At 37.4% G+C, this 17795-nt stretch overlaps 3 protein-coding genes and 1 non-coding gene across 4 annotated transcripts; 1 reads left to right on the top strand and 3 right to left on the bottom strand.

The window, feature by feature from the left end:
- Positions 1-315: 315 nt before the first annotated feature.
- LOC130943852 (protein RETICULATA-RELATED 1, chloroplastic-like) lies at positions 316-3967 on the bottom strand. The gene is made up of 7 exons (XM_057871894.1): positions 3469-3967; positions 3282-3380; positions 2898-3118; positions 2337-2406; positions 2083-2162; positions 1843-1907; positions 316-970 (listed from the first exon to the last, which is right to left on the bottom strand). The coding sequence occupies exons 1-7, from the start codon at positions 3919-3921 to the stop codon at positions 777-779; spliced, it is 1182 nt and encodes a 393-aa protein (XP_057727877.1). The 5' UTR covers positions 3922-3967; the 3' UTR covers positions 316-776.
- Positions 3968-4106: 139 nt separating this feature from the next.
- TRNAS-GCU (transfer RNA serine (anticodon GCU)) lies at positions 4107-4188 on the bottom strand. Its single transcript has one exon. It is a non-coding gene; the product is annotated as a tRNA-Ser (tRNA).
- Positions 4189-4683: 495 nt separating this feature from the next.
- Positions 4684-8203, bottom strand: LOC130945156 (BTB/POZ domain-containing protein At3g44820-like). The gene is made up of 4 exons (XM_057873851.1): positions 8039-8203; positions 7683-7752; positions 5906-7111; positions 4684-5812 (listed from the first exon to the last, which is right to left on the bottom strand). The coding sequence occupies exons 1-4, from the start codon at positions 8086-8088 to the stop codon at positions 5234-5236; spliced, it is 1905 nt and encodes a 634-aa protein (XP_057729834.1). The 5' UTR covers positions 8089-8203; the 3' UTR covers positions 4684-5233.
- Positions 8204-11812: 3609 nt separating this feature from the next.
- LOC130945753 (uncharacterized) lies at positions 11813-13123 on the top strand. The gene is made up of 2 exons (XM_057874458.1): positions 11813-12821; positions 13014-13123. Exons 1-2 carry the CDS (start codon positions 11813-11815, stop codon positions 13121-13123), a joined length of 1119 nt encoding a protein of 372 aa, XP_057730441.1.
- The last annotated feature ends 4672 nt before the right edge of the window (positions 13124-17795 follow it).

The raw sequence follows: 17795 nt of genomic DNA, 5'->3' as shown, positions 1-17795 counted from the left end.
TTTTTTTTTTTTTTGTGTGTTTCAATGGAGAAAATCACTAGCTTTAGTTCTCTATTATCCAGTTGCATTATACAGAAGGGAGTAAAAGTGGATAATAGAATAAGCAAAAAAGATATTGACAAAAAAAATTCAGGGTAAAAAAGTAAAATTAAAGTTTTATAAATGATTAACAATTAATATATATTATTATAATTTGTTAAGAAAAAATTTAAATTTATGTGTACGGAATTAATCTTAAGCACTACAATAGAATATTTTTATTTGGTCTTTTAAGGTTTAGCTACTAGCTTCCCCACCATAGACAAACCCATGAATCATTGTTACTCTAATGTTATATTATATTATGCTTATATGCTAGTTTATAATAAAATTATTTGATCAAATAAAACTATGATAGGCTAATAGCAGTAATATATAAGCCTAGTGTTCGCATATGCAAACTTGTGAAATAAAAATACACTGTATTACTACTATTGATAAACATTCTCCTTCCCTTTCCCCCGTGTACCAAAAGAGCTTAAAAACTATATGCTATGCATTTCTACATACAGAGGGACTCTGGTTTCTTGATACTCAAGAAACACTCTCTAAGAGTTTGGATTTTAGGGAAAGACTTGCCCTTTCAATCAAGGGATGCCCCAAAAGATTCAAGAGTGAAAAACATTGAGGGAACTTCATTACTACTCAAGTTGAGTGGGAACCCTTTCAGCCAGGGACAGCCGGACAAAAAAACCTTAAAAAAATGGGGTGGAAATTTGAGATAATTAAGGGGCCACTCATTGTATGCCACTCCGTTTGGCCCAATCTACGAACTGCATGCCGCCATAGATGTTATTGCCAAATCTCACACCTACCGTGAAAGCCATTGCAACGACCGGGGCCTTCTTTGCCAAAGGAGAGGCTTCAACAAGCTGCTCCATTCCATTAATGATTTGGTACCGAGTGTTGGATGACACGGCAAGGAAGAAACCTGATAGAGGGGAAACAAATTAAGCAAATGTTAAGTAACAATTGCAATGACCTCTCCAAAAATTAGACAATATTACACTCAATATCATTGGAATTATAGAATACTATGCTAAGCTCTACGCCTTAGTTTTGTAAAAACTTAATGTTGACCTTATCTAGCTAATGCAATTATATAAGTATGACAAACAATAGTGGTGTGGAATATCACCCAACTTCAATGGAGGCCAATAGAATTTAACTATGAGCCTATTGTATTTTGTTCTTGGCTAATTTTTTTATTCTATATGAAGGGAAACCTTGAAGCAAAGGTTGAATTGCCTCCTTGTGACCTCAAGGTCACAAGGTCAAGCTGTAGAATCGGCTACTGATGAATCGATCAGTTAGGCTGCCAACATTACACTATCTAGGTGTAGTCTTTCTACAAGACCCTGTGTGACAAGGGATGATTGTGCACCCAAGCAACCCTTTTTCTTAATTTTTCATTCTGTCATTTAGCACAAGCAATGGTAGCCTGTCTTTCCTTGCTTTCCTCCCTTCCATCAATAGTAAGAAACTAAGAACAAAGACACATCCATGAACAAATGCAAATGCATTAGATTCAAATGTGAAATTTATGCAACAATAACAAGACAATTACCAAATTCAAATGTTAAATGATAAAAGATGTTGAAACAACATTAATGTGTAACTCTAATTTCATTGCCATTTTGAAATCAAGTCTTCTGCTTATATGTACACCAAGAAAGTCTACTGCTTATATTCTCCATCCTTAATCAAGAGCATTAATCAGAATGCATATTCTAAAACAGAACCCTCAGAAGAAAACGTGCAACAATATAGACAGAGAAACTGAAAAATTAGAATAAGACATACCCCAAAGAGCAGCACTTGGCAGAAGTGGGGGTACAGGTATGTCCTCTTCAGATTTCCTAATGCTCCTGTTTTACATAAAGAAAAACCCATTGATAATCTACAAGAACAGATATTTCAGAGAGAGAGAGAGAAATTCATATTTCAAGCTTTTTATAATTACATAAGAAAAGAATTGAACTTGTGAACTGCATGCAACAAAACATTTTTGTTTTATACAATATCCTGAGTAGACATTTATACCTTTTAGCATTCATGAGCATATTTGCAAATCCTTGACCGATAATACCACATCCAAAGCCAACGGATCCGTACAATGCACCCTGAATACAGAATGTCAGGAACTCATAGTATTAACTAATGATCTGCTACTAGAAACTAAACTTAAGTGAAACAAAGAATTAAATGACATACAAACAAAGATTGCTTCTAATGGTTAGATTCTTTCATGCAACTAAAGAGTAATTTATCATGCAAAGCTTCCAAATATGTGGTACCTTGTAGAAGTATGTGGCAACGCGCTGCATCACAGTGAATTTACATCCTGGCCTTTGAGCTTCAAATACACTGCATGCAAGCATGAGATTTCAGTTCCATAGGTTTATAAAAGTCAACCAAACGAAAAAGCTAGGCATGAATAAAGGAGGGACAAACCCTTATTCATTGTTTGCTGTACTACAATTGTCACAAATCGATTACCAAAAAACAGAATTGACAACTTCAACCTTGAATTAGAATTACTGTTTACTAATTCATACCAGCCTCCATAAATATTTCACAGAAGAAATGGTTAACTAAACCTAACATAAATCACAGCACTATTGAATCAATCAAAATTTTCAACTTTTCATTCCTTTTCAGAATTGTTTATCTGGTTGTTTAGCAATAAAGCGTACAAGAGAAATATGAAAATTCACCAACGAATTGGCTCTTAGAGGTAGTACACATAGTTGATACCAAAGTAATCAGTTACCACAACGAAAATATCAATAAATCCATAGTGGAGATGCCGGGAAAATAATTGAGGCTTACTAAAATACACACAACCAGACACTAACCTGCTGGGAAGAGCTGCACAAGCATGTTGAATGCGTCCAAGCAAACCTTTGGACACAGAAAGCTTCCCGATTCGAGCATAGGGTGCTAACAAAGTCACCAAAGCAATGTCAACAACATCTCCAACCAGAACATCGGCAGCAACCAACTCTTTCTCAGCCCAAAAGTCTTTGCCTCTTTGCTTATACTCAGCATAGGTTGCACAACAAGTGTCTATCAAAACCTGCACTTGACAAATCAATAACACCATTAGTTGTAATTTATAAAAGCTAACACCACTTCTCAATTCCATATCATAAGCATAACCATTTTCCTTTTGTGTAAGCCAGCCCATTACATCTATATCAAGAGGGAAAAAGTAACACTTCATTGATTTTGAAACAAACCTCTATTCCAACTTTAAATAGAAAAGAAGGATCAGCAAGCATTCGGTTTCTCAGAATAGAACAGTGCTTCATCATAAAGGATAGTGGCCAAGCCGAACCCTGCAACACAACACCAAAATCGAACTTAGCCACTGAAACAACTCTTTTATTTCCCTCCCTAAAAATTCAAACTTTGAAAGAAACCTACCTGTAAATCCAAGTAACGTTGGAGGAACATTTCTCGAATGCCGGTGGTCTTCGCTGCCTCCACCATATCCGAAGGAAGCTTCACACCACGAGATTCCGCTTCCTTCATAACCGCTTCGAAATTCAACAGAGCCCCGAACTCTTCATCTCCATCGTTCCCTCCTGCTTCTCCACCGCTATCACCGCCGCCGCCACGTCCTCCACCATCACCGCCATCACCTCCGCCAATCTCGGTCTTAGGAGGATCATCGAATGTGGTGCGTTCCAAAGGAGCTACTGAATAACCGAGAGGCTCAGGGGCAGTGCAGTGGATCCTGAAAGAGAGGGTTTTGCGGAGAATAGGAAGAGTGTTGTTGCATTCGAAAGAAGGGATTTTGTTGCAATGAATGAAGTGGTGCCATGTTTGGTTGTCGTTGCTGTTGGAGATGGCGAAGGTTGAAGAAAGTGCTGCCATGCTTGAAGAAGGTGAGGGCCAGCACCCGGCAGCAGAGAAAGAAATGTTGATTTCAGAAAGAAAGAGAAAGAAAAAAAAAACAGAAATGGGCTTTTAAATTGGGCTGAGAAAAAACAATGAGTCAACGGAGGAGTCAACTAGTCAAGAGATTCAGGAAGGAAATAAATAGAAAGAAAAAATTTAACCGTCGCCTGAGAGATTCGAACTCTCGCGGGGAAACCCCATGTACTTAGCAGGCACACGCCTTAACCACTCGGCCAAAGCGACATTGGTGGTTAATAATTTGCTCGTAAAATTATAATACTGTTATCTTTGCCTATGAAAATATTTAAATTTAGATATTAAAAAAAGTTAATAACGTTTATTTAAAAAGATATTAGAATCTAGTATGTCGATGATAAGGCTGCCTAATTGATAATGACTTTAATAAGTAAGTTGATAATGAATAAATTGACAATAATTGTTTAACTAATTGCATTGTCATTATACATGTTACTAAAGGTGTTAAATATGTCTTCCAGGATTTAGCGAAATGATAATATTAAGCCCATTTGAAATCTTTTGTAACAAAAATATGATATTTTAGACATTAACTAAAAGATTAAGACTTAACTAAATATTAGAGATTAAAACAATAATTTAAATATTATCATTTAGATAAAATCGAAGATAAGGAAAAAAGTAAAGTGGATATTAAAGGACTGCCTGCTATTCAATAAATTTCAATTCAACCAACCAGAGAGCTTCAAATTTCAACAAGTCTTGACTTGACAAATCATAAAGAATTAGCATATATTGAATAAGTGAAACAGTACAAATGTCAAAACAACTTATGTCATTTGTGAAAGAAACCATGCTGTATCAACAACCACCATGACAATTCACAAGTAATAATAGCTCTTGTTAAATGTCACTCTCAAGTTTCAAATGATGTTCATTCCATTTCTGATATCTAATCTGTCACTCTTTCTTTGATGACACTAATGACCTTCACAAATGTTTTCTGTTTTTTTAATGAAAAGGAAACAGAAACTGTGTGGATAAATACATTATGCATGAACTCTCTTCTATACCACCAAAAAACCAAACCAGACAACTTTGTGAAATTGCTTCTATGAATGTACAACCAACTTTACCCGAGGGAAAGACATGGAAAATGTTCATGTATATCCCTACTTTGTCAATGCACAATGTGTTGAAACATTTTCCTTCCCTTTCCCTCGCACAAAAAATGTCAAATATCACACACTACACAACACAACACAACACAATCTTTGTATTTATAAACATAGGAAATCCAGTTTCTTGGTGCTCAAGAAACACTTTCTGCATGTCTCGACCGATGAGACAGACGTGCCTTTTCAGTTGATGCTCTTGGAGTGGATCTACACCGGTTAAGGGATTCTGGTTGAGCATCCGAGAGTCTTGGAATAAGCTTACACCCAAGCTTTCTTGAAATGAATCGCGGAGAACTAAGCGAATTGCGAGGTTTTGCTGTGGTTTTCATTTCATGCTTTATTTTGCTGAATTCTTCCTCAAGCGCTCCAACTCTAGAACTCATCTTATCCATATCCACCTTTAGAACCTGGTTTTCACGCGCTACAGTCACCCATCCATCCCTCTGTACTATTTCACCTGCCATTTCTCCCAATGCAATTGCAGGAACACAAGCTGCCGGAGCAGTTTCATGATTTTCACCATCTAATGTATTGAGACATCCGGCTAATGCCGTTCGCAAATGCAGCTGTTCAAAGAACAACACTTGAAGAACAACTCTGAGTGGTAACCTATCATTTTGGGATGCATGAGCACAAGCATGGATCGAGAGTTTCTGGTAGTCAATGATGTTGCATAGTTCTTCCTTATCTTTATCGGATAGCCAAGGATGCGCCTGCAAAATATCACAAGCATTTGTCAAAGCTGGACTAATAATCTACGGCTACAATTAAGCATATTTGTTAAAAGTGCAGCTCGCAAATCAGACCTTGAAATAAATGTCGAGTGCCCTGTATAGTCCATCATGTAATGATCTTGATGGCTGGGGAAGGGCCTCTGCGAGAGTGCGTATCTTTCCAGGTTTTAAGTTAACATCAGAAGCAATTTCTGCAAGATAGCTATCTATCAACTTTGCAACTTTCCTCAACGATTCAGATGGTGATTCTTGTAGGTCAGTTGATGAAGGCGAAAAACCAGTTAAATTTGATTCTTTAGACACAAAATGGTGGACAATCCGATCAATACAATCTGTATTATATAATGTATCAGAATCTGAGTACGTAGGAATAAGAAGATTATCTAGTGTTGCCAGTTCCAATTGCATCCCTATTCTCCTCTCTAAAGAATCTATGCATGCTTGATCAACATTCAATATCAAAGCCACGCGAAGAAGCCCCAGTAGGAATTGACAAAAGGATCTTCCCTTCTTTTCAGGAAGAAGTTTCTCAATTCTTTCCAACAAAGCCTTCTGATCAACAGTAGCAGGTGTCAAGCTAAAACTCGCAACGCTTCTAGTTTTCCCACCTTGTCCGGCACGCCACCGACCCAGCCCTGGCAAGTACTTTCTAGAATAGTACATTATGGCACCTGCCAGGTTTTCAGGCCTAATACCTCTCGCCCGCATTGTGTTAATAAGCCTCTCAAACAAACTCACACTGAGATAAGAGATGTCTTCAAACCACCAATCAGATTCTGAGCTCCGAATCCTAGCACCAGTATTTATACCATTCCACAGAATGCTTCCGCCGGGGCTCTGAAAACTCCCATACATCATCATAGGCCAACCAAACAAACTTGGATCTGTACATACCATCATAGATAGAGCATTCATACACTTACTCACTAAGTGAAGCTTTTCAGCCCTTAGTAGAGCAGGCTCGGAATTTTGAAGAGCCAAAATACAATCTTTCCAGTTGCGAAGTATGTTTTTATGGAAAAAACACTCTGATTTCGGCAACAGGTTATCTTCTCCGAATTCATCTGTCATTTCAAGATAGTCTGCAGCACAATAGACCAATACTACATTTCTGGCCGACAGTTCTACACGGAGGCCATAACAGAATTTAGCTACAATTAAGAAAGTGTCAGGACCACCAGGAAATTCTTCCAGCACCATGTTCATAGTCTTCCCATCCTTGTTCAGGGATTCTTCATTCGCTCGAGCAATTTTGCCACATTTCGATATAAGAGGAAACTGCAGTTCCATTGTATATGTTACTCAAACTCCAATTTAACAGCACAAAAAAAATTGCTTTACATTACAAATACCATAAAAATAAGCCTTGTCTCAAGTTATGCTATAGGAATCTCAATACTAAGGCCTAGAATGTCAAATAAACCAACCACAACAGAGCCAGAAACTTTGGGAACACACAAGTGGTTTTCTATTTTATCGCATAGGAAGATCCATAATGTCATATCATAGTAAATTTCAAGACATAAAAGGTATGCTCTCCACAACAGGTTGCATCTCCCTAGTGAGCCTAATATGACTCCTTTACTTAAAGAGGGACGCATATTTTGCACTTAAACAATACAGGTGGAACGAATTAACAGCAAAAAGCATGAGCCACAAAGCAGGATCACACCAATTAGATTGGAATTGGAATTGGACCAGAGTGAAGAAACATGAGGATAATCCAGAACCACAAAAAAAAAAAAGAGGGGCTCAACAACAACAGCTGTTACAATCCATCTATGATAGAGACTAATGGAATAGAAGAGACCAATTCTCAAAGGAAAGGAAAGGAAAGGAAAGCATGTACCTTATGGAGATGGAAAGTGACTCCATCGATTGAAACAGCAATATCACTTGGAAGTCCAGCATTGCAGAACCTAAGAAAACCAGAAAACCGCAGAGTATCACATCAAACACCTATTTTGAAAACTACACACACAAAAAGGAATGAATGTATGACATGGACTCCACAATCAGTAGTGAACAGAACATGTCATTTTCTCATCATTTCCACACCGCACAACCAAATCAAAAAGCAAATTCAACCCATGATAGGATCGTCAACACGATCATGCAATTCATAAAGGCCATAAATTCCAGTAGTACTAGTTATTAAAAAATGAACTTCAAAATCAAAATAGAAACTTTAGAGAAGAACAATACCATTCATCGCCTTCTCTTTGAAACCCAGAAAGCTTCCCAGCTGGAGCCATGGCTGAAGGAAGCAAAAACCTTTCTTTTTTTTCCTTTCCTTCTTCTAACTCTACCAACCCAACAGCATTTTTCCCCCTAACCGTTACTTCTTACTTCAAAGTACCAAATTATAAAAAAAAAAAGGGAAAAAGCAAAAAGTTAAGAATATTGGTAGCCAAGGAAAGAAGAGAGCACCACAGAACAGGAGAGAGAGAGAGAGAGAGAGAGAGAGAGAGAGAGAGAGAGAGAGAGAGAGAGAGAGAGAGAAACAGGGACGTGAAGGCAACAAGCCAACAACACAATGTGTCTTTACTCTTTACAGCTCAGGGAAAAAATAAAAACTCTCAAAAAAAACCCATAGAAGTGTTAAGAGTGCATGCCCACCATGGTACAAAGAGAGGGTACTTCATAGAAATGGAGGAAATTGAGGAAAGGAGCGAACTTTGAATAAACAAAACAGTTTTTGTGGAAGTTGAAAGTGACGCGGGGATCACGACACCAAGTAGCGGTTGTGTTGTGTGTAAATTAAGGTTCCAATACTGTTTGGCTTTTATACGGATTTTGTTAGCCAAAGAATAATTTTGTAAACAATGTGAATAATATATCTAATAAAAAAATAAAAAATATTATATCTCTAAATTATTTTATAAATTTTAATATTAGAATCACATCAAGTGAATTAAATATTCAATTATAGTTAATTATGCATAAATTAAATAAAAATAAATAAATATTTAATTAAAAATAATGAATATAATCGTTTACATATTTATTAAATTAAACATCTTACGTATCAATTATTTATATTATTTAATATTCTCATTTATTTTTTTATATTTTTTCTATTTTTTATTAGACAGAAATGAAAATACTAAGTATTATTGCCATAACAATTGCATGACTCTATTTAATGTCAAATAACCAATGTGGACTTTTTTAAAAAATAAACAAATTGGCATGGGGGGTTTAATTTTATTGCAAGTGTAAAATATTTTTATATTATTAGTGAAATTAATTTAGATATATCACTGTTATAAACATTAGTATATCAAAAACCACTAATATATTTATTTACTCACTCTCTTATATATTAAATATGTATAAAAATAATAAAAAAATAAAATTAATTGAGATGACAAGTGATTTATAATTTAATTAAAAAATATTGAATTTAAGTCTTAGAATATTTTTTATTGGATAAATATTTTTTATTGGATATTATTAGTGAATCATGTTATATGCAAATTTTTAAGTTTTATAAGAATTTGTTCTTTAATGTGGTCAAATATAATTAATTAATCACCTAATTAAGTTTATACTAACAAAGCATTCATGTTAAATTCAATGTATAATTTCAAATTTAATAAGTATTATTTTAATAAAATATCAATACCTTTTTCTAAACGTGAATATCAACACCTTATGGGATAATAATATCCAAAAAAAATATTTGATATATTAAAATTAAATGTACTTTCGTGCATAATAAATCAATGTGAATAATTTCTAGAATTAATTCTAGTGATGATATATGAATGAGTGAACAAATGTGAGAGGGTAGAGAGGAGCGTAGTAAGGGGTCAACAAGAACATTACGCTGTCAATAAATGACACATTGATAGTAGTAATTTGATTTGATTTTGAGTGAGTGCCCCCTCTCTCCATCCCTTTCATACTTCTTTTTCTTGTTATAGATGTATTATTTGTAATCTTTAGTGGATAGCTAAGCTTTATTTGATAATAGATTGAATATGTATTAACTCAAGGTACAAAATAAGATTAATATACAATATTATCCTATTCTATGGCCTATGGTGAGGAGGGCCTTCTTTTGTGGCTACCATGTTTAGGTGGCATATGAGTTAGGAGTTAGGACACTTCATTATCATGCATTTGAGTATACCCTAAGATCCAACTTCACCAATTAATCACTCTTCAATCTTCACATTCAATTCTTGGCCTACTACTTTTATTGAAGAAAATTTGTTCCTTGAAGTGAACAAGAAGGGTTGACAGCTCATTCATTTAATATACCAATAGGGATTGAATCTAACATTAGGAGTCATTCTTTCCTTCATGTGACAAAGTTTGAGTTTGAAATTCAATTAGAACAAATATATCCAATCAAAACATTAATTATATTACTTGCATACAAAAAATTGATCATTCATATAAAATGGGGCAATTTACCTAAATAAATAAATTGAGTGAATTCTTTATTTAAATACACAATATAGAAATTTATTACGTGCATGTGCATTTTTACTACTATGTAAACCGTGGTAGCCAATCACGGTTTCTAATTTCTACGTAAACCGTTGCTACCAGGGACGGATTATGGTTGGAACACATTAGGCATAAACTGTGGTAGCCTCCCACGGTTTATGAAGGCAGCAAAATGTATATAAAACCTGGTGACCAACAACGGTTTATGAAAGAGTTCGTATGGTCATAAACCTTGGTTGGTTGCAAAGGTTTTTGAGGAGTGAAATTCTATATATATGTGTGAGAGAGATTAAAGCTGCATAAGAGATCATTGTCACGATGGCAAGTGAAGAAGAGAGTTTTCTTGCCTTAGTGCATTGCTATGGAAAAATCCAAAAAAGAAAAAAATATGGTGTGAAGTTTACTGACAGAGAACCACTAAGTGTTTTCATCAATTCATCAAGCGCTTTGTCAGATTTGAAGAACAACATCTTGCAGAAGCTTGGGGTGTTTGGTAGCAAGTGGGTGAAGAAGCTATTCTACAAGATTTCCATCGCAGTTGTCTCGACCGGTGTTAAGTATGATACCTTTGTGCTAGCGGCTGATGAAGATATTAGGGTTCTGTTCCATTGTGTTAGGAGTTTTTCAGAGGTCGGAATACACGAGTTGTTCGTGAAGTTGGAGGTTGGTGTCGATAGTTCTGGGGCATCAGCTCCAGTTCATAACTCGACTGCCGCGGGCGGTGCGTCTAGTTCGATGCCTGCGGTGAGACCATCCGTTCCGCTGGTAGCATCCCCTTCATTCGCGGCTGATTTAGATCGAACGGAGGTTGTTGGTTCTGTACCTTTGGAGAATGCAGGGGTCTTTGAGCAGGCGTATGAAGTGGGCACCGGTGGTGGCTTGCTACCTGATATGCAAGGCTTTGGAGAACCTGATCGAGTAGAGAATGTAATGTGTGACGATGACTCTAACCAGGAGCCTGTAGATATCATTGGGGACAGCGATGATGACACAGGTGCCAATCCACATGCACAGCATGGGCCTTCAAGTTCTGGCACTCAACAGTACCCTCCACACTTCTCCACACTAAACTTGGAGGCTCTGGGTCCATAGGCTGACTGTGGTCCTATAGTTGGGGGATCTTCTACAGAATTTCAAATTGGGCAATCATTCCAGAATAAAGATGAGGTTGTGCTGAGTGTGAAGGACTATAGCATCCGCCGAGGTGTTGAGTACAGAGTCATCGAATCAAATCATCTTAAGTATCATGAAAAATACAAGGAGTTCGGCAAGAGTTGTACTTGGTTGATTCGCGTAGCGCTGCGTGCACGAAAGGGCACTTGGGAGGTTAGGAGGTACAACGGGTCACACACTTGCTTGGCAACCTCTATTTTCAGTGATCACCGTCAGCTGGATTACCACGTTATATGTGCGAGGATTCTTCCGTTGGTTAGGACAGATGCTGCGGTGACGGTAAAGGTATTGCAATAAGCTATAGAAGCCGATTACGGTTTCAAGCCTAGTTACAGGAAGGTTTGGATGGCGAAGCAGAAGGCAGTGGCACAAAAATATGGAGATTGGGAAGAGTCGTATGCGGAGTTGCCACGTTGGATGCTAGGGGTACAGTCAACCATGCCTGGGACAGTTTCTGTGTTGAAGACCTCTCTTGTTCGGCTTGGGGGTGAGGTTGATGAGTCCACAGTGTACTTTCATCGACTTTTCTGGACATTTCTACCCTGTATCGAGGCATTCCGGCATCGCAAGCCCCTCGTGAGTATTGACGGTACCCACTTGTATGGCAAGTATGGAGGGACGCTGCTGCTGGCGATAGCGCAGGATGGGAACTCGAACATCCTCCTGATAGTCTTCGCCCTTGTGGAGGGAGAAAACGCAGAGTCATGGTCATTCTTCTTGTCCAACCTACGAGCGCATGTGATACCACAGGAGGGTATCCTTGTTATCTCTGACAGGCATAATGGCATCAAGGCAGCACTTGAGGCCCCTGAGACTGGATGGCTGCCTCCACGTACTTTTCGAGCGTACTGTATTCGTCATGTGGCTGCGAATTTTGCCCTTACCTTCAAAGGTAAGGATGCAAGGAGGATGTTGGTGAATGCTGCTTACGCAAAAACTGAAGCAGAATTTTATTACTGGTTTGACATCATACAGACTGAGAATCCGGCAATGTGTGACTGGGCCAACCGGATGGAATACGACAAATGGACCCAACACGAGGATAGTGGTAGACGGTTCAGGCACATGACAACCAACATTAGTAAATGTGTGAACTCCGTGTTAAAGGGAACTCGCAACCTCTCGGTCATATCGTTGGTTAAGTCAACTTACGGGAGGCTTGCTGAGCTATTCGTGGTCCACGGACAGACAGCAGAGGCACAACTCGGATCTGGGCATGAATTTTGTCAGGCGTTGGTCAAGGCTATTAATCGGAACACAAGAGACTCAAGGTGCTTCACCGTGACCTTATACGACAGGCACCAATCGGAGTACACTGTGGCCGAGACAACACCGACCGGGAATTTCTCGCTAGGTAGCTACAGAGTTTCCCTTAAGGATCACACCTACGACTGTGGCCACTTTTAGGCGCTCCATTATCCTTGTTGCCACGCCATTGCATGTTGCGCCTACTCGCGCCTTAATTAGGCGTCATATGTTCACGAGGTGTATCATATGAGTGAGGTGTTCAATGTTTACAATTAGGGTTTTGTTTTGCCTATTCCAGAAGGCCTATGGCCCCCATATGCTGGGCCAACTATCATTCCTGATCCTAACATGAAACGTGCAAAGGAAGATTGTTCGAAGGCAACTAGGATCCGTGGTAGTATGGATTAGTCTGTGGAGAACCATCCAAAACACTGTGGGCTATGCCGTCAGCCTGGGCATACGCGGAGGAACTGTAACCAGCGAAGACATGCTGCTGGAGGGAATGCTTAGATCTCATTACGTTTATTGGGTCGTCGTTGTTGTTTAAGTTGTATTAGGCACTCTTAATTTGAGTAATGTAAGGTTGGTTAAGTCAATGAATGTCGACATGTTTGTTTAGTGTACTAAATTTATCTGAGTAAGTACGTTTATTTTATATGTTTAATTGAATCACTTTTATATATTTGTTTATGTATTTATACTACCTAACATGTAAACCTTGGGAAGCTAAGGGGGTTTACGTTGAAGCCATTCTCTTTATAAACCGTGGGAAGCTAGGAGGGTTTATGTTCAACGAATACTCTTCATAAACCGTGGGAGGCAACCACGGTTTATGCCTAATGTGTTCCAACCATAATCCGTCCCTGGTAGCAACGGTTTACGTAGAAATTAGAAACCGTGATTGGCTACCCATGGTTTACATAATAGTAAAAATGCACATGCACGTAACAAGTTTTCATTTTGTGTATTTAGGTAAAGGATTCACTCAATTTATTTAATTAGGTACATTGCCCTATAAAATATATGTTAAAAATATAATAAAATATATATAAAAATTGAATGACATAATATATATTTATATATAATTATATAAATATATAGTGACTAATTTTTTTTGTCACATAATATTTTAAAAATATATAGATGACCAATTACATATGCAACCAAATTTTTTTTAAAAAAATCTAATTTTAAAATTTTTAAAATTTAAATTTGCGATCAAAAAATCTCCTTTTCATAGAATATTTTGAGAGTTGGAGATCAATGCCGATGAGAAAAGAGAGGCATAAGTTTTGGCTAATTAGGTTCTTCTCAACTATATGGAATATTTGGTTACGACGGAATGAGGCTATATTTCAGAGCAAGACTACAAAAATCGTTGATTGTGTGGCTCAATCCTTCTCATGTGCTGCAGAGTGGTGTGGTAAATAATCCATGTTGTTGATGGCTATTCCGAAGATGACATCAAATTTATTTTTCCTTTTTTCCTTTTTTGAATTCTTTGCTCCACTGCAATGTTGAGCTTTTTCATTCAAAAAAAAAAACTCCTTTCATAAGAAATGACGCATCACCATTTTCTCTCCTCCCACGTGCACTCCTTTTGGAAGATTCACTATATGTCATGTGTCAATATTCTATTGGAGAGTCAAAACTTAGTCACATTTAGGGTTCGTTTGGAAAGTTTCAAAAGTAACTTTTTTAGTTTTTGACTTATGAAAATTAGTAGTATTAATGTTTGGTGTAATTTTCAAAATCAAATTGCGACTTTCTAAGAAGCTGTTTAGGAGCTTATAGAGAAGTTAAAAAAATGATTTCTCTCCTAATACTACTGATGCATGAGCATCTTTCTTATCTTTTCCTAGTGAATTTGCATTTAAATTGTTGAGTTTAATCAAGAATTAATTATCTTTTAACCACTATGGATGCTACTTTGAGTCTTGTGCAATTCTGTTTATTTTAGGTAGCAATCGGCTGGATTTGATGAAATTTCTGCAGCACAAGAATTAAAGGAGAGGACAGCAAGAAGCGACGCACGCGTGTACCTGACGCGTGCGCGTGATTTGGAGCTTTCCATGGTGACGCGTGCGCGTACCTGACGCCTGCGCGTAATTTGAAGATTTGTGCAGCGACGCGTGTGCGTACCTGACGCGTACGCGTGACACGCGAAGAAGACCATCGACGGGTACGCGTGACTGACGCGTACGCATGACATGCGCCACGTGCAGAAAATGCAGAAAACGTTGGGGGTGATTTCTCGGCCCCATTTTTGCATTCAAGTAAGGCGCAGCTCTTAGGCGTGGATCCAGTGAAGTCAAGTGGTTCCCACTCCTCTCCAACAGGCTAAGCGAGATCATTTAATTAATTTTGATTTAAATTTAAATTTTAAAATAGGAAAAGATATTTTTTTAGTTTTAGAAATTAGATTTAAAATTAATTAGAATTAGATATAAAAGAGAATAGGATTCTATTCAAAAGGACATTCGACATACTGCACTTTACAGTTTACCCGAATCCTAGTTTTCTTCTCTGAAGCATGAGCAACTAAACCTCTACTGTTAAGGTTAGGAGCTCTATCTATTGTATAGATTGATACTATTATTTTTCTATTTTAATTCATGTTTTGATTTATATTTCAAGAATTGTTTTCATTCTTTATTTTGTGAATTTGGGTGGAACGGAAATATGACCCTCTTTCTAATTGAGTTCTTGTATAACTTGAAAAAACTCTTTACTTGAATAACAGCTTGAAAACAATTTCTCCTAAATTCTAATTATCTGGATTTAGTGGGACATATGACATATAATCCTCTTATATTTGGGTAATTAGGATTTTTTTGGCATATAAACTGGAATTTGATCTTTTACCATCTAATTGGAATTAATTGACCAAGAAATTGGCAATTGATGAATTTTAGAGGAGACTAGGAAGGTCTAAAGAATTAGGGTCTAGTCACATATAGTTTGCCATGAATTAAATCTTGCATGATTAAAATAGTTAATAAGAAAAGTCAATCCGAAAAATAGATAACTCCGAAGCCTTAACTGTTTCTTCATATTTTATTCCCAACTTATTCATCTACCTGTCTTTAAACTCTTAATTACTATTTAATGCAATTGAACACTTAAACACTATTTTCTGTTTATCTGACTAAGCTAATCGCTCAATTATTGTTGATTGATCCATCAATCCTCGTGGGATCGACCCTCACTCACCTGAGGTATTACTTGGTACGACCCGGTGCACTTGCCAGTTAGTTTGTGGTTAAAAATTCTGCACCAAGTTTTTGGCGCCGTTAGCGGGGATTGATAGTGATTAACAACTATTAGTTGTTTGATTGCTTAGATTAGTCGTTTTAGTTTTGATTTTATTTAAATTTTGCTTTAATATTTTTGAAAAAAAATAATAATTTTGTTTCTTCTTCTTTACTTTCCTGTTTACCACATGGTGCGTTTAATTCTGTTTGGTATTTTGTGCTGAGAAAAAATAATGGAGAGAGATCACATGGGTGACTACTCACATCCGAGTAGTGATTCATATTATTGTGGATGGGGGAACTATCCGAGTTTTGGTTGGCGAGGTCAAAACCAAAGAAACTTCAATGTTCCATGTTCCAACTATCAAGAACTAGCATCTCCATATTCATACCAAGAACCACCACCTCTTTATCCATATCAAGAACTATCACATTTCTACCCATATCAAGAGCCACCATCTCCCTATTCATACCAAGAACCAACCTCTTTTTACTCTTATCAAGAATCATCATCTCCTTCTTATTCATATCAAATGCCACCATCTCCATATTCATATCAAGTACCATCAGATCTTGAGTTTCTCATGAAAAAATTAATACATGATATAAAGATGAGTGTCAAAAATGTAGAGAAATATGTGCAGACGATTATCAAGAACCAGGAAGGGGAACAAGCAAATTCTTTCCCAGGAGATACAATACAAGATCTTATGAAAGAAAGTGAGGAAATCAATCAAAGGAGTTTATACTTCAGTGAATTAGAGAACTTTTCACCATATATGGAAGAAGAGGAAGATGCAAAAATAAAGGAGGAAGATGCACCAACAAAGAAGGAAGATGCACAAACAAAGGAGGTTGTAAAGGATGAAAACAATTATGGGAATCTACATTCCAATGAAGCAGAGAGTGTCACAAAAGGTGAGTTTATTGAACCATCAATTCAAGAAATTCTTGATGAAGGGTACACTCTAACCATCACACAACACCAAAATTTTGAAATCAAAGAAGTGAAGGCAACCAAGGAAAGCACTGAAAGGGGGATTGTGACCAAGAAACTAAAGAAAATATCTATGAAGAAGAAAAGGTCAGCAAGAAACAATCCAATCTCTACCCCAACAAGCAAAGTGAATCAAGCTAATCACAATAAAAGAAAGCTTGTTAGAAGGAATTTATATCAGAGGGCATTAGTCTTCACCTCTCCCCCCTTGGAGACATTTCTTTTAACCAACTGGAAGAAGAGAAAGAAAATTCAATAGTCAAGTGTCAAGGTAGTGACATTAAAGAAGCGCTTGTCGGGAGGCAACCCGAAAATTTCGTATCCTTAGTTATTTTTCATAGTAGTGGTTTTCTTATTTATTTAATTTTTATTGAGTTTCTACTGTTTCTTTTCGTTTTACGTGTGTTTTGATCATGCACCTATTTTAGAATAGGAACCAAATATTTCAAAAAAAAAAAAAAAACGAGCACACGACGCGCAAGCGTCACTGACGCGTATGCGTCATATGTGTGTGCGTGAAAAATAAAAGTGAACAGAGAGTTGAGCAGGAGTGGTGCTGGAACTATGTTTTGCGCACAACCAAGCCCACGCGTGCGCTTTTAGCCACCCACGCATGCGTGTCCCTGATGCGAATGCGTGACCCTAGAAATCGGCGTAAATGGGTGCACGGCCGAGACTTGTGCTGGCCCCGCGCTGGTACTGGGCTAGCCGCGTAATTCATACCACGCGTACGCATCCCTGACGCGTACGCGTCATTCTCACTATCTGACCACCCACGCGTACGCGTCCCTGACACGTACGTGTCGAACGCGCTGCAGCACTTACCCAG

This window comes from Arachis stenosperma, chromosome 8 (genome assembly GCF_014773155.1).
Source record: "Arachis stenosperma cultivar V10309 chromosome 8, arast.V10309.gnm1.PFL2, whole genome shotgun sequence".
Taxonomy (NCBI): domain Eukaryota; kingdom Viridiplantae; phylum Streptophyta; class Magnoliopsida; order Fabales; family Fabaceae; genus Arachis; species Arachis stenosperma.
The sequence above is the reverse complement of the archived record's forward strand: the minus strand, read 5'-3'. Positions and strand labels throughout refer to the sequence as shown.

Bases quoted from the DNA above. Each gene is read 5' to 3' on its own strand.
- LOC130943852 (XM_057871894.1), bottom strand. From the start codon at position 3,921: ATGGCAGCACTTTCTTCAACCTTCGCCATCTCCAACAGCAACGACAAC. The intron at 3,381-3,468 runs GTAGGTTTCTTT...GTTGTGTTGCAG, and splicing joins AACGTTACTTGGATTTACAG to GGTTCGGCTTGGCCACTATC. The intron at 2,163-2,336 runs GTACCACATATT...TTCTGTATTCAG, and splicing joins TTGCCACATACTTCTACAAG to GGTGCATTGTACGGATCCGT.
- LOC130945156 (XM_057873851.1), bottom strand. From the start codon at position 8,088: ATGGCTCCAGCTGGGAAGCTTTCTGGGTTTCAAAGAGAAGGCGATGAA. The intron at 7,753-8,038 runs GTATTGTTCTTC...TGGTTTTCTTAG, and splicing joins CAAAGAGAAGGCGATGAATG to GTTCTGCAATGCTGGACTTC. The intron at 7,112-7,682 runs GTACATGCTTTC...ATGGAACTGCAG, and splicing joins TCACTTTCCATCTCCATAAG to TTTCCTCTTATATCGAAATG.
- LOC130945753 (XM_057874458.1), top strand. From the start codon at position 11,813: ATGGCGAAGCAGAAGGCAGTGGCACAAAAATATGGAGATTGGGAAGAG. The intron at 12,822-13,013 runs GTAGCTACAGAG...TGCCTATTCCAG, and splicing joins GACCGGGAATTTCTCGCTAG to AAGGCCTATGGCCCCCATAT.